The sequence below is a fragment of the Hyaena hyaena genome, unplaced genomic scaffold, assembly GCF_003009895.1.
Source record: "Hyaena hyaena isolate Hyena2069 unplaced genomic scaffold, ASM300989v1 scaffold_131, whole genome shotgun sequence".
NCBI classification, from domain to species: Eukaryota; Metazoa; Chordata; class Mammalia; order Carnivora; family Hyaenidae; genus Hyaena; species Hyaena hyaena.
In genome coordinates this window covers 62,970-77,705 of record NW_024080761.1, presented here as the reverse complement: position 1 = coordinate 77,705, position 14,736 = coordinate 62,970, and the positions used below count along the sequence as shown (strand labels likewise).

Here is a 14,736-nt window from a genome sequence, read left to right as displayed (position 1 = left end):
CCGGTTGCTAACACTTACAGGCATCTGGGGCCTTTCTGGCTCTTCGGATGGGTCTGCTCCCTGAGGAGCACCCCACCCCGGCTCGCACCTTAGACTGCTGCTTTGGGACCTGCGGTTCATCTTCCTTGTCAGCCCTAGGCTACAGGGGACTGGCTCTGCTTCCTTGAGGATCTACTTTTAGGGCGCACCTAGGGGTCCCTCTACCCCGATGCTCTGATCTACTATCGGCCTTAAGCTTCACAGAGTTTCATTGCTGAGAAAGGACCCTTCTGGAAGCAAAGTCAGTGACAGGGAGTTCCAATGTCAGGTCTGTTACTAACTTGCTGGGCGGCCATTCCTCTCTCTGAAGCTGTTTTTCCACCTGTAACATAACAACGTGAGATCCAGCACGCCTAGCAATTAGCAGTGATAGATAGTTAGGTTGAAGTCAATCCCCCTGTCTTCTGAGTCTTTCTGGCTTCTTGGGGACCTCCCCCCCTCAGAGCAGGAGGCACCTGCCCACCATGCAATGTGTACGTGAATGACAGAAATATCAGGTTCTGGAAGCAAAATGTGTGAGCTGTGTGCTGTTCGTCCTCTCCTCGCTGTCCATGGCAGACTTCACTAGCTGACCCCTGAACTCCTCCCTAGAGAGCCCCAGAGTCCTCCTCAGCATCGTTCTTCAAACAGTCCTCCCAATCGATCGGTGCTAGCAAACAAAATGAGACCCTTTTGCCATTGTTGGATTATAGTACGCCTTCGGCTCAGGAATTCTAAGAATCAAGGGGAATACTCTGTGCATGGTGGGATGTTCTCACCATTGCCTACTGGTGAGAGAGGCCAGCAGTTTCCAAGAGGACCAGAAAGGAAAGGGACAGTGGCCCCAGGCAACTCCCCAGTTAATCATTTAGCTGTGGAGGTCAGGTGCTCATGACACACACTATGGATAGAGTCATAATGGGGCCCATTACAAACCAATTATGCTGAGTCCAGTGTCTGGGGGAGAACCTGGCATCAGTAGAGAACCTCTTGGGCTCAGCCCCACTGGGTGCCATCCTTGGGGATGGGACAGAGATCTGGGGAGGAGAGCATCACCAGCTGTCTGGAGTCACCCAAGGGTGAGAGGGGAAACAGTTGGGGTGAGCTAGGGCTGAGGATGGGTTGGTGGTAAAGAGCTGGGTGGGTGGGAGGCAACCTTCCCTCCAAGTAAAACTTGTTCTCCGGCCAGCTGGTGAGCAAGCAAGCTGGAGAGAAGACGAGATTGGCCGGGAGGGGAGTGGTAAGCAGGGGCAGATCGTGAGGGACCTCACATGCCAGCATAATGGCGGGGATCTGATGGCTCTAGAGCAGGGGCAATGACATGTTGACCCTCGTGTGGTCAGGAGAGTCCCTTCTCCTTGCTGAAGCTCAAGTTCTCCATAGTAACAGGGTGCATTGAGTGAGATGAGCTGGAAAATGCCAGGAGGCTGTCAGAGCCATGCAGTAATTTAAGCAAGAGGTGAAGAGGGGAGAGTACAAAGAAAAACAATGGGGTAGGAAAAGGGAGGGGTGGACCAAAGTGGGGGGAGGGATCTGGGGAGAGGAGGAGGACCCCCATCTGCTGACCCAGCTAAGTGTGGACCCAGCGCTGGGCTAAGTACCACATACAGAGGGAGACGGCTCACCCTGGCTGATGCTTGCAGCCCAGAAATGTTTATTAATAGCTCCTCTCACTCTCTGGATTTCCAGGGCTAGGAGATGTATTTTCTCCTTACCTTACTTACGGTCATCAACTCACCTTCCCGAAAAGTCTATGAGGAAAGTATTATTATTGCCACTTTCCAGGAAAGGCAGACTGAACCTCAGAGAGGCCCATTAACTTATCCAGGGCCACACAGCCAATAAGCAGAAGGTTCAGGATAGCACTAACTGGCAGAACATTAGACAGGCAGCCCACTGTTCTTGTGCAAATATGGACGATCATATGGTTAATAACGTGCATGCTTACTGAGCATCTGATTCGTGCCAGGTACTGCTCTAAGTCCTCTATGGAAAGTGTTTTGCTTAATCGTTACAACCTGAGGAGGCGGCTTTTATCACAAGTCCCAGGATTCAGAGAGGTTCAGTCACTCGCCTCAGGTCACACAGCCAGTGATCCACGAAGCCTGCATTTGAACTGAAGTGTGTGCCTCTGAAATTGGGCACCTAATTGCTGTGGGAAGGAAGGCCAAGAGAGGAAGGTGGGAAGAAAGGAAAGAGGGCAGACAGAGAGGCCACAGGCTTTGGGGTGAGAGGGTAGGCGGAGAGAATGCTCTTACGGCATCCCTCGTTCCGTATGTCTGGTGGGCCCAGCCTCAGGTTTGGCAGTCATGGGCTTTGAGCTTGGGGCCAGAGCTCACCCTGCATGTCCCCAGGGTAGGGACCCAGGGCTGACAACACGTCATCCATTCTGTCCTCAGGGCCTGGGGTGTGGACCAGAGAAGTCTTCGGTGGGACATCGCCTCCCCCATCCTTTCCCTGGTGCCCACCAAGGGGCTGTGTGACAAGCCTACATCAGCACATGCTTGGGGGTGGCGGGGGGGGGGTGTTGTGAGGAGGGGCTGAGAGCAGTCCTAGGGGTATCCGAGGCACCTGATCGAGCAAACCACTCACAACCCAGTCCCTAAGCACTCTTCTGGACTCACTTCCCAGAGAAGGAAACTGAGGCCGAGAGAGAGGAAGCGACTTAGCCCACATCCCACAGGTACTCTACCCGCGTCCTGGTCCCGGGATTGCAGAAGAGAGGAAGACAGGAAGGAAGGGCAGGTTTGGGAATGTGGCAGCTTGAGAGAGGGGATTACAGGTGGGTGGAGAGGACGGGGTGTGGGCAGCTGATGGGGCACAGGTGTTGATCCCCAAGGGTGTGCCAGGAAGCCGCGGAGCTCTCCTTTTCACACCCTTGTCCCAGCCAAGGAACAGGGAGGGACATTCATTCATTCACCCAACATTTGCTGAGCCTCTGCTATGCCCTAGGCTGAGCGGGACTCTAACAACCCAGAGAGAATGAGACCCAGGTCTCGCCTTCTCGGAGCTCACAGTCCAGTGGAAGAGAAAGACCTGTAACCAAACAGCTGTGACCAGGCTTCCTTGGTGACTGATGAGAGACACAGCGTTAGTCTTGGCAGAATTCACACCGAGCACGTGGAGGGGGTGACACTGGGTTTGTTTTAATGGGGGGTCTGGAACCCATCCCATATCTCTTGTGTCTCTTGTGTCTCTTGGTCTTGGGCTGCCCTCTTCTGTGCCCATTTGTCCCCAGAAGGGCTGAGGAGGACACCAGTTAGGGCAGAACTGGGCTGTAACCACCAGAATAGTTGCTTTCTCCCAGCGGGATCCTGGCTGCCCAGCCCAGACAATCAGCCCGCCAATGCCGGGTCACGAGGGCATGATGCTCAGGAGTACAGATGGCTTAGATCACCGGAGATGCAGCTCCAGGGACAGACAACACAAGGACCAGAGCAGTGACCTCCTGGTGCAGGGCAGGTCTAGTGTGGGGGTGGGGGGTGACAGGGTAGCAGGTCAGGATTTCTCAGTAACGGCTCTGCAAGACCAGCAAAGGGCAAAAGGAATGGCTGTTTCCGTGGGGGTAATGGTCATAATGGTAGTTCTGGCTCATTCCACCCTCTTCCCCCCTCACCCTGCCCCTCCCCCCCTCCTCCCGTGATGAGGCTCTTTCCCAGAGGGTGGTGGGAGATGGTTTGGGCTACAGCAGGGAAAAGTGAAGCCAAGGTGGGATTCCCGGGACTTGAACCCATGACCTGGAGCCCAGGGACTCTTTTTACCTCCTAACCACCCCCCTTGTAAGAATCCCTGGGGCAGGCCAGCACTGAGATAATTACCACCCAATAACCTCATGCCCCGCTCCTCACTCATCCCCTAAAAAAACACACACACACACAAACAATTGCATCCTGTGTTGGCCTGTCCTTCCCATCTCTGGGTCTCATCTTCTGTCAATGAAACAAAGACCTGGGCATCTAATGGCCCTCCCAGCCCTGCTGCTATTGGACAATCCTATGTGCAAGGTAATCGGGGTTCTGGTCTGTGTGTGCAGATGAAATATAGGCCACCTGAGCACAGACTTCTGGGACTTGAGAGGAAAGGTCCTGACCAAGAACCACAATGGCTAAATCAGTGGGAGGCTTCCACTCTACTCTCAGATGGGAGAGTTAGCTCTCCAGTGGGCAAGTCCCCTAGCCCTGCTGTTCCGGCCACCTCCATACAAGGGTCGCTTGTATGTTGTAACCAGTTCTTGCTCACCCAGCGCACAGGCGGCTTCCAAGTTTGGGAATCACGTGTCAACTATGTAGGTTCCCATTCGTGTGTTTGGTCATTATCCCCCAGTCATGATGCCAGGCTGGGGCTTCCAGCTTCCTTAGGGCTAGTTAGAACTAGCCTTCTCCATGAATCTCAGGCCTGAGGATTGAGACTCTAGTATCAGCCCAACAACTCATAAGTGGATAACAGTTGGAAGGCTGTTGGAGTCTAGACAAGAAAATGTCCATCTCTTGGCCTAGGGTAGTGGTGGAGACGGAGGTGTGTGATGGGCTTGACTCAGATTTTGGAAGTGGTCCCATCTGGACTTGATCATGGATCAGATAAGAGATGTGAGAGGAAAGGAGAAATCAGAGATTCCCTGCTTTGGTTGTGAGGGCCAGGGCAGGTGGGACATCATCTTCCAAGACACAGGGAGCAGGGATTTGGGGATGGGGTAGGGAGGAAATGGAGAGGTCTGCTTTGTGTGTGTTAGGGTGGATTTTCCCAGAAGACCACCCAATGGAGATTTCAAGTAGATGGCTGAATATATTGTTTGGGTTTCAAAGGAGAAATCAGAGTGGAGATGTAAACTTGGTGGTATCAGCAGGATACCTCCAATCAAGACCATGTAAATATATCAAAGCACCCTCCAGGGGCACCTGGGTGGCTCAGTAGGTGAAGCATCCAGCTCGTGATTTCGGTTCAGGTCATGATCTCATGGTTCATGAGTTCAAGCCCCATGTCAGACTCCACATTTGACAGTGTAGAGCCTGCTTGGGCCTCTCTCTCTCTCTCTCTCTCTCTCTTTCTCTCTGCCCCTCCTCTGCTTACTCTCTCTCTCAAAATAAATAAGTAGACATTATTTTTAAAAAACACCTCCAGTAATATTGAACCTCAAAAGCAAAAGTCTAGGGACCCCACTCTTTTCTTCCTGAGTTCCTCCTTATATAAATGTACCCACCTAATCTCCAATTTGCTATGTCAAGCAGAATTCAGAGGAGCTGCCTTTTCCAGGCCACAGAGGGCCCAGTCATTCCTTGACCCAGAGAGGGCCACCTGGTACCCATATTCTATGTGAGGAAAGGAGACCACACAAAGGATTTTTTTTTTCTCCAAATAAAATCTTTTCTCAGCTGACTTTCTCCTTCCACCTCTTCATATAGAGATGTAATTTCTGAAATCCTTCCTCACTGTACCTACATAAAAAAAATCACCCCAAGACACTGGCTTCAGGCAGTAACAGTCATTTATTATCATTGTCACTCCCCATTCTGATGTGGCACTTGGCTCAGCCACGCGGCTGCTGCCCAGGTCTCCCCATCACTGCAGTTTGACTGTGGCTGGCACCCAATCATCGTAAAGGCTTCTTCCCACCCACTCGGGTGTCGGGCTTCTCTGACACCTTTATCTTGGTCTTTCCTCAAGGCCTCTCTCCAGCATGGTGGTCTCCATGTTGCTGCACTTTGTCAGATAGATAGGCGATTAGTCGATAGATAGATGATATGAGAGAGAGAGACACAGAGGGAAAGAAAGCGCATGTGCTCAGGGCTCCAAAGGTGCTTATCCTGAGAAAGGAGTAGGCAGGCAGAAGCTGCATCCTGTTTATATCTCAACACCAGAAGGCCTGTGGCATTCACATTCCACCATATATGTTGATCAGAACAGTCCCAAGTTCCTGACCAGAATTAAGGAGAGATCACATAAACCCCACCCCACAGTGGGAAGGATTTCAACCACATTACAAGAAAAATGTGTAGAATGGAATCCATCCAGCTGTCGTCTACGTAAATTAGTGAAGCCACCTTTGAAAAATACCATGTTCCACACTCTCCTAGATAGATGAGAGGGGGGAGGGGTGCCTGGGTGGCTTGGCCGGTTAAATATCTGATTTTGGCTCAGGTCATGATCTCACGGTTGATGAGTTCGAGCCCCACGCCAGGCTCCACGCTGACAGCTCAGAGCCTGGAGCCTGCTTCACCTTCTGTGTCTCTCTCTCTGCCCCTCCCCTACTTGTGCTCTCCCTGTCTCTCAAAAATAAATGAAGAAACATTAAAAGAGAGAGAGAGAGAGAGATGATAGAGAAAACGAGAGAGAGATTTATTTTAAGGAATTGGCTTCCATGATTATGGAGGGTGCCAAGTCCAAAGTCTTCAGGGGAGGCTGGCCGGCTAGAGAGTCAAGGAAGAGTTGTGGTTGGAGTCCGAAGGCCATCACTGGTGGAATTGCTTCTTGCTCAGGGGAAGTCGGTGTTCTGCTAAGATCTTACCTGATTGGATGAGGCGCACCCACATTACAGAGGGCAATCTGCTTTATTTAAAGTCTACCAGTTTAATATAATCTCATTCAAAAAAACAACTCCACATAAACATCCAGAACCATGTTTGGCCAAATATTTGAGCACTACGGCCCAGCCAAGTGGTGGAACATGATAAATTAACTATCACATCATGCAACTAGAGAAGGAATAAATTGGGCATTTAGTGAGCACCTAATAGGTGCTAAGCACTTTCCACACATCATCTTATTCAATGTCATTATTAAAGCTGGGAGAAAGCTATTATTATACCCATTTTATGGATGAGCGAGCTTAAGTCATACTGAAGGACACACACTGAACAAATGGCAGGCCGAGGATGCTGCCCAGGTCTAAGTCACTCCGAGAAAATGAGAGGGAAAATGGGGGATGACAGATTGGAAAGTGGGGCTAGCCTCCAAGTGGGGGGTCTCAAGAACCAGGCTGAGGAGTTGAGGCTCTTCCTTGGGGGAGGAGAAGCACCCCAAGGAGTCACGGAAGCCAGGGATAGAGCAGCTACAAATGCACTGTTAACAACTAACTATCACTGATCCATCATCGTTAGAGGCTGGTCAAGAGTAATTCTGGGCCCAGGTCCATTCCAATTATGGGGAAGGATAGGAAGAATTATTTACAGGGCCTTCCTCAGGGCTCCCAGACTGCACTTGGACTTGGACTTGCCCCCACGAGGAGACAGAGGGCAAGCAGGAAAAGGGACAGAAGGCTATGGTATCAGAGCATAGGCCCCATCTTCTCCAGAAAGATGAAAGGAAATGACACTCACTGAGTGCCCGCTATATGCAAAATGCCACACCACTGGATGTCACATGGGAGCAGTCTTTTTGCCTTCCTCCCAAGAATCCCGTGGGGTGGGTGCCATCAGTACCTCCAGTTTTTAGATCAGGACACTGAGACTCAGAAAGGTGAGATGACTTGTCCGAGGGCACATGAGAGACAGCACAACCGGGGTCAGGGTCCAGGTCTGTCTGGCCCCAAATCCTGTGTTTTCTCCATTCCACACCCCAACTACTCAAGATTTGACAATTCCTGGTCTCAGCCCGTGATCATCAGAGAGGCAGGATAGCACAGAATCCAGACATCACCAATACTAGCTGTGTGACATTTGTAAAGCTACTTTACCTCTCTGTGCCTCAGTTTTCTCATCTGTAAAATGAGGGTAATAATAGTATTTACTTCAAGATTGTTGTCAGGATTAAATGAATTTATAAATGTAAATCACAGAGGATAATGTCTAGCTTTGGTGAGTATTAAATAGATATATGTTAGCTATTCATCTTATTATTCTTTTTAATGTTTATTTATTTATTTGGAGAGAGAGAGAGAGCATGTGAGTGGGGTAGGGACAGAGAGAGAGGGAGAGAGAAACAATCCCAAGCAGGATCCACACTGTCAGCGCAGAGCCTGATGTAGGTAGGGCTCAATCTCACAAACTATGAGATCGTGACCTGAGCTGAAATCAAGAGTTGGATGCTTAACCAACTGAGACACCCAGGTGCCCCCATCTTACTATTCTTATTGTCATAGTTGGGGGCAGGGAGGCGTTCACATCACCGGGGGCAGTCTTACTCAGACTGTAAGTTATGATTTGCATATTGGAAGAAGCTGAGTGTTATTGTTGAAGAAGATCTTAAAGATTCATCTAGACACCAGAGATGCACATTAAAAAGTTTAGCAGGTATGAATTGACAACCCAAACCCTGTGTATAAAAGCTAGGTCACATTTACTGGTACTACTTCAATCAAATAAAATCTAACTTTGAGTCCTGATCCCACCGGGCTTGCTGGAAAATTCCATCCCAGTTATTACTGGGGCCCCCTCCCTCATGTTTCAGTTATCTATTGCTATGTAACAAACACCCCCAAAACTTGGACATTTAAAACAACAGCAGTCATGGGGCGCCTGGGTAGCTTAGTCGGTTGGGCGTCCGACTTTCGCTTAGGTCATGATCTCGCGGTTCGTGGGTTCGAGCCCCGCGTCGGGCTCTGTGCTGACTGCCAGCTCAGAGCCTGGAACCTGTTTCAGTCTGTGACTCCCTCTCTCTCTGACCCTCCCCTGCTCATGCTGTCTCTCTCTCTCTCTCTCCTAGAAATAAATACAACATTTAAAATAAAATAAAATAAAATAAAACAACAGCAGTCATTCTGTTACTCACAAACCCACAATCTGGGCAGAGCTCAGCTGGGATGGCTTGTCTCTGCTTCACTTGGGCTCAGCAGAGGCGATTCCTTCAAGATGGCTCAGTCTCATGGCTGCCGGGTTGGTGCTGGCTGGCAGCTGGACACTCAGGGGGCTGTAGGTCAGGGGTCTTGGTTCCTCTCCACGTGGGCTTCTCCACGGGCCATTTGGCTTTCTTAATAGCACGGCAGCTGGGCTCTCAGGTCAAGCAACTCAAGGGAACCGGGCAGAAGCTATATTGACTTTTATGGCCTAGCTTTGCAAGTCACAAAGTGTCACTCTGTTTTAGCCCCAAGTCCTGTCAGATTCAGGGGGAAGGAATATATATCCTACTTCTTTTTTAAAATGTTTATTTATTTTTGAGAGAGAGAGAGAGATAAGTGAGTGTGCACATGAGCAAGAGAGAAGGAGACACAGAATCTGAAGCAGCCTCCAGGCTCTGAGCTGTCAGCACAGAGCTTGACGCAGGGCTCGAACCTACGAACCACGAGATCATGACCTGAGCCCAAGTTGAATGCTCAACCAACTGAGCCACCCAGGAGCCCAGGCCCTTATCCTACTTCCTGATGAGGGCAGTACCAACATCATATGACAGGAAGAGCATGAGCGATGGAAGATATTATTGCAACCATCTCTGGAAAAATACAATCTGCCTTTAAAAAGCTGAACATTTTGGCCGGCTCTCCCCAGACCTTGGTCTAGATAAGCCACTGCTCTCAGGAGCATGCTCCAAAGCCATGTGCTTTAGAGTCTGGGATGTGGGGTCTGCGACTCCTGTGGGGTTAAGGTAAAGGCAGCAGGGCCTAGGGGTTCCACACAATCCCAGACATGGGACCCAGATTCCTAGCTTCACAACCTACAGGCTGTATGATTCTGAGCCTCAGTTTCCTCATCTGGGAAGTCAGGGTAATAACAGCATTCCCTGACGCACTTTGTGAAGCTTAAGTCAGATGATATTTATAAAATATTTACAAAAATGTGTGGCTCATAGGAGGTTTTATTAAATAAAACCTATCCAATTACTGAGCACCAACTGTATGCTGGGCACCAAATAAAAAAGAGCCAAGAACCCCATGGCAGGAGCCCTCGGGTAGGGAGCCCTTGGTGATACTGCTTCATTGGCTCCTGACCATGGGCGATCATACTTCACAGCATGGTCATATCAATATATATCTAATCTAACACGTTCCCTCCGTGTGACATTGACCCATTTTCATCAAGGGGTGAGGTGTGTTCCTTCCCCCGAACCTGGGCAGACCTTTGTAGCTGCCTTGATTAAGAGCATACAGTGGAGGCAACCCTGAAACTTCTGAGGTTAGGTCATGAAAGGCATTTCAACTCCCACCTTGGCTTCTTGGATCACTTGCTCAGGAGGGAAACAGTGCCGTGCTGTGAAGACGCTTTCAAAGCGTGCTCTTCAGCGTTTGAGCTCTATCTGCTTAATGACAATCTCCTCCCCTGGACTGTCAGCTGCCTGGTTGACAGGGCCAGTGTCTGTTTTCATGGACTGTTGAGTCTGCAGCGCCCAGAACAAAGCCGGACACCTGGATGAATGAGCCCTGAAGCGATGCAGGGAGACGACGGCTGGGTTCAAGCTGGTACCCTGTCCACCTCTCCCCTGGAGACACTCCATCCAATTCAACACTCAGCCTCCGTGCCACCTTCTCAAGCAAGCCTAACTTGGCACCCTTCTCCATGTATTTTTCCTTGACAGCATGTATCCAAATGATAACTAGTTTTTTATGGATTCACCTGTTGAGGTATCACCCTTGATGGTCTGGAATATAATAACTAAACTTTATTGGGGGTCTCGTGTTCTAAAGGCTCTAAATGACAGGTGGTTAGCCTCACAAGCACTCTACAAAGTATTATTACCACTCTACAGAAGGGGAAACTGAGATCTACAGAGAGGTAGGTTAGCCAACAAGTTGGCCAAAGGTAGTTTAGCCAATAGATAATCAAATCAGGATTTGAACCCATGTCAACTGACACCAGAGGCTATTCTCTTAACCACTGGGCTACATGGCCTCACTGTGTCTCTCTCCAGGGCAAGCCCCCTTCTATCTTGTTCACCAAAAAATCCTGTGCCAGATACCAGCCTGAGACAGAGAATATACAGCTGGTCCCAATACTCACAGAATCCATGTTTGCAAATTGACCTCCTTGCTAAAATTTATTATTTTTTAATGTTTATTTATTTTTGAGAGAGAGAGAGAATGTGAGCAGGGGAGGGGTAGGGAGACAGAAGGAGACACAGAATTCAAAGCAGACTCCAAGCTCTGAGCTATCAGCACAGAGCCCAACACAGGGCTTGAACTCATGAATCATAAGACCATGACCTGAGCCGAAGTCGGACGCTTAACTGACTGAAGTTAAGTTAGGTGCCCCTAAAATGTATTTTTAATTCCAAATCTTAGTGCTTTCACGATCGTCTGCAGTCTGGCGCAGAATGGGAAAAACAGAGTCACCTAACATGCTTATTTCCAGATGAGGTTGAAAAAGTCCACACTCTGCCTTCTTGTTTCCACTTTCATACTGTAAACAGTGTCCTTTTGAGGTCTATTTAATGCCATGTTGTTTGCATGTTTGTACCTCTCTGTTGGGGATTTTGCTGTTTAAAAGGGCCCCAAGCTGAAGTGCTATCTGATGTTCCTAAACCCAGAAGGCTGTGATGTGCCTTACCGCGAAAACAAGGGTGTCAGATGAACCTCGTTCAGGCATGAGTTAGGGCTGTTGTCCCTGAGTTCAACATCAATGAATCAACAACATATTAAATAAGGTGTCTTTAAACAGAAGAACACATAAGATAAGGTTACATATCAATCAGCTGATGAAAGAATTGTGAACAGAAGCTAACAAGAACCTAACTCTGTATTTGCTATAAGAGTAACAGTTCAATATTCGCTAATTCGGTGTTCGCGGAGACTTTCAGGAACGTAACTACTGAGAATAACCAGAATGAACTGCATATGGTAAAAAGCAGCTGCGTGAGCAAACGACTGGCAGGTGGAAGCAGGTGGGAGGGCAAGGCGGATGGAGATGAGAAACATGCCAAGGGCTTGGCCTCGCCTCCCTGTCCTCCCCCTGCTCAGGGATCAGAGTCACTAAGGTGGACTGGCAGAGCCTGAAGAATGGTGTCGGCCACCACACCGAGGAGTACCCCTGCCCTGAGCTGGTGGTGCGCAGGGGCCAGACGTTCACCTTGGTCCTGGAGCTGAACAGACCCCTGGAGGACAAGGAGACCATCATCTTCACAGTGGAGACAGGTAACCGTCAGGCCAGTGCCCTCCGCTGGTCTACATTCAGAAAGATTTATCTGGTCACCAGTCCAGACTTGAGGTCATCAGCCCCGACTTGAGGGAAGTATGTCCCTGCAGCAGGGCTCAGCTCCGAAACCCTAGAGGCTTTTTTTTTTTTTTTTAATGTTTTTATTTACTTCTGAGAGAGAAAGAGGCAGCGTGAGCAGGGGAGGGTCAGAGAGAGGGAGACAGAGAATCAGAAGCAGGCTCCAGGCTCTGAGCTAGCTGGCAGCACAGAGCCCGACGCGGGACTCGAACCCACGAACTATGAGATGATGACCTGAGCCGAAGTTCGACGCTTAACCGACTGAGCCACCCAGGTGCCTCAACCCTAGAGGCTTTTGATGACAGCTTGCAGGGGATGGCCAGCAGGCACCGCCAGCCGGCAGTGGGGGACATGAGACGCCAGCTCTGGGATTCTTTTCATACCAAGGAATCTAGGGCTCTGGAAGATGATGGAAACTCTTCAGGTACTTTTGGAGCCCACGCTTTTCTTTCCTAGACAAATGGGGTGGACTTTGATTTCAGGGGTCTCCATTACTTTCTCCTAGATCCAGGAGGTGGGTGGGAATCGGAAGAGCCGAGGTGGCCCCCAGCAGTGTCCCGGCAGCTGAGGGAGCGAAGGTTGGCATTCCAGGCTTGTAGCTTTTCTGCTTCTCTAGAGCTGGGTTCCCTAGGGGCAGCTGGATCTCCTGAGTCCCTCTCCTCTCCGCCAGGACCCCAGGCTTCTGAGGACCGCCACACCAAAGCCGTGTTCCAGATATCAGAGCCAGAAGTGGGCAAGAACTGGACAGCGGTGAAGGAGGCCGAGACGGAGAACACCGTGACCATCGGCATTACCAGCCCTGCCAACGCTGTCATTGGCCGCTACCTGATGAGCACCAGGGTCTCCACTCGCCGAAAACAAAATGACCGGAAGCTGGGCGGCTTTGTTCTCCTTTTCAACCCATGGTGCCCAGGTAGGAACTGGCAAGCTTTCCCGGAAGCTGTCCCAGAGGTGGGCCTGCCCTTAGCAGGGGCCTAGAAGACAGGCTAAGCAACAGGGAGGTGGTGGATGCCAAGAGCTTAGCAAAACCTGAGCTTGGGCTGAGGTGAGCACTGGGCAGAGGACCCCCGTAGCAGGTGCTACACAGGAGCCTGTGGTAGAGGAGCAGGAATCAGTAGTTTCTGGTGTGCGAGGGCCAGTAGACAAGGGTGGGGCCTCATGGGAGGAAGGGGCCAGGAATGGGCAAGAGCCCGGCTTTAGCCATCAGCCGCCTTGGCTTAGCCCTAGCTCTGCTTCCCTCTACGAGTCTTGGTTTCCTCTTGCGTGATACGGGAGTACTAACAGTGCCTACCCCCTGGGATTATGGTGAGAACTCGTAGTCCTGATGTTCGTCATGTACAAGGCATGTCGTAAGGAGTCCAGGGCTCAGTATTCTTATTAATATTTGTAAAGTGTGAAGCTGCTGTCAGCATCAAGCAGGGTCACTCAGAGGTGTCAGGATTCCTAAGGTCCTCCGGTCTTGGGCTGGATTGGGGTGGGTTCCTGCCTGGGGAATGGAGTCCCCAGGGGGAATGGGGCTTGGCCAGAAGGGAGCCTAGGAGCCCGCAAGCCCCCTCTCGCCCTCTCCTGTCCCAAGCCTCCCGGCACCATCCTGCACCTCCCTGATGTAGCCCCTTGCCCAGGCCTGCAAGGCCAGAGCCCCAGCCCATGCTGGGCTTGACTACTGCTTTTCAGAGGACGACGTGTTTCTGGACTCAGAGGAGGAGAGACAGGAGTATGTGCTCAATGACAGCGGGATCATCTTCCGAGGCGTGGAGAAGCACATCCGACCCCAGGGCTGGAACTTCGGGCAGGTCTCCAGGAGCACAGGCCAGACCGGGGCTGCAGGCTGGGGCGTGCAGAAAGTCAGCCCTCCCCGCAGGGACAAGCCAGGCTGACTCCTAGCACAAATCCATTCATTCACTAACCTACTATTAGCTGCTCTAAGACCTGCGCTGAGTCCTTGGGAAGGGGAAGTGCTTTGGATACGGTGCACGGATTCTTTGTGGAAGAATCAATAGCTTCAATCCGCGATTCTCAGTCTTGTGCGTGCACCAGAATCCCACGGAGGGCTCTTTAAAACACACAGATGGCTGAGCCCCACCCCAGAGTTGCTGATTGAGTAGATCTGGGGTGGGATCTGAGAATGCGCATTTCTAACAAGGTCCTAGGTGGTCCTAGGTGGTCAGGGACGGCACTCAAGAGCCATTGGCTAGATAAGGAATTACAATAAAAGGTGTGATGGTGGAGGGGAGATGGGGGCAGAGGGAAGTCAGGAAAGTGTGACCAAAATACCCCCCCAGGATGGCAGAGACTTCATGATACTGGGGCTGGGTATCCCATGCTGGGCACAACCTGGCCAGGTAGGGGGCGAAGCCCATAGCAGGTGGGAGTCAGGGAGCAGAGGAGGGTCTGCTAGAGGTTAGGTCTGCTTGGGCTTCGGGTGTCCTGGAAAAAGTTTGGCTGGGCCAGTTAAGGACCCTGATTGTCAGGTTGGCGGGGGGGCCAGAGTTTGAATCTGGGGCTTGGGGACTGAGTAGTGACGAGGTGCTGGAGAGTCTGGGGTCTGCCTAAGGGGTAACTGCTTCTCAGCACCCACTTTTTCCTGCCATGTGGCCAAGGGAACTCAGGGTTCCCAAGACCTTCCAAAGATCCTTCAGGGAATTTG

General features: G+C 50.8%; 1 protein-coding gene across 1 annotated transcript in view; it reads left to right on the top strand.

The window, feature by feature from the left end:
• The first annotated feature begins 1,041 nt into the window (after positions 1–1,041).
• The window catches only part of TGM6 (transglutaminase 6), a 33,900-nt gene continuing 20,205 nt past the window's right edge, over positions 1,042–14,736 (top strand). The window contains exons 1-4 of the mRNA XM_039237803.1: positions 1,042–1,097; positions 11,837–12,010; positions 12,760–13,002; positions 13,764–13,882. Coding sequence (XP_039093734.1) covers positions 1,043–1,097; positions 11,837–12,010; positions 12,760–13,002; positions 13,764–13,882 — 591 coding nt within the window. The 5' untranslated portion in view covers position 1,042. The remainder of the gene's footprint in view (positions 1,098–11,836; positions 12,011–12,759; positions 13,003–13,763; positions 13,883–14,736) is intronic.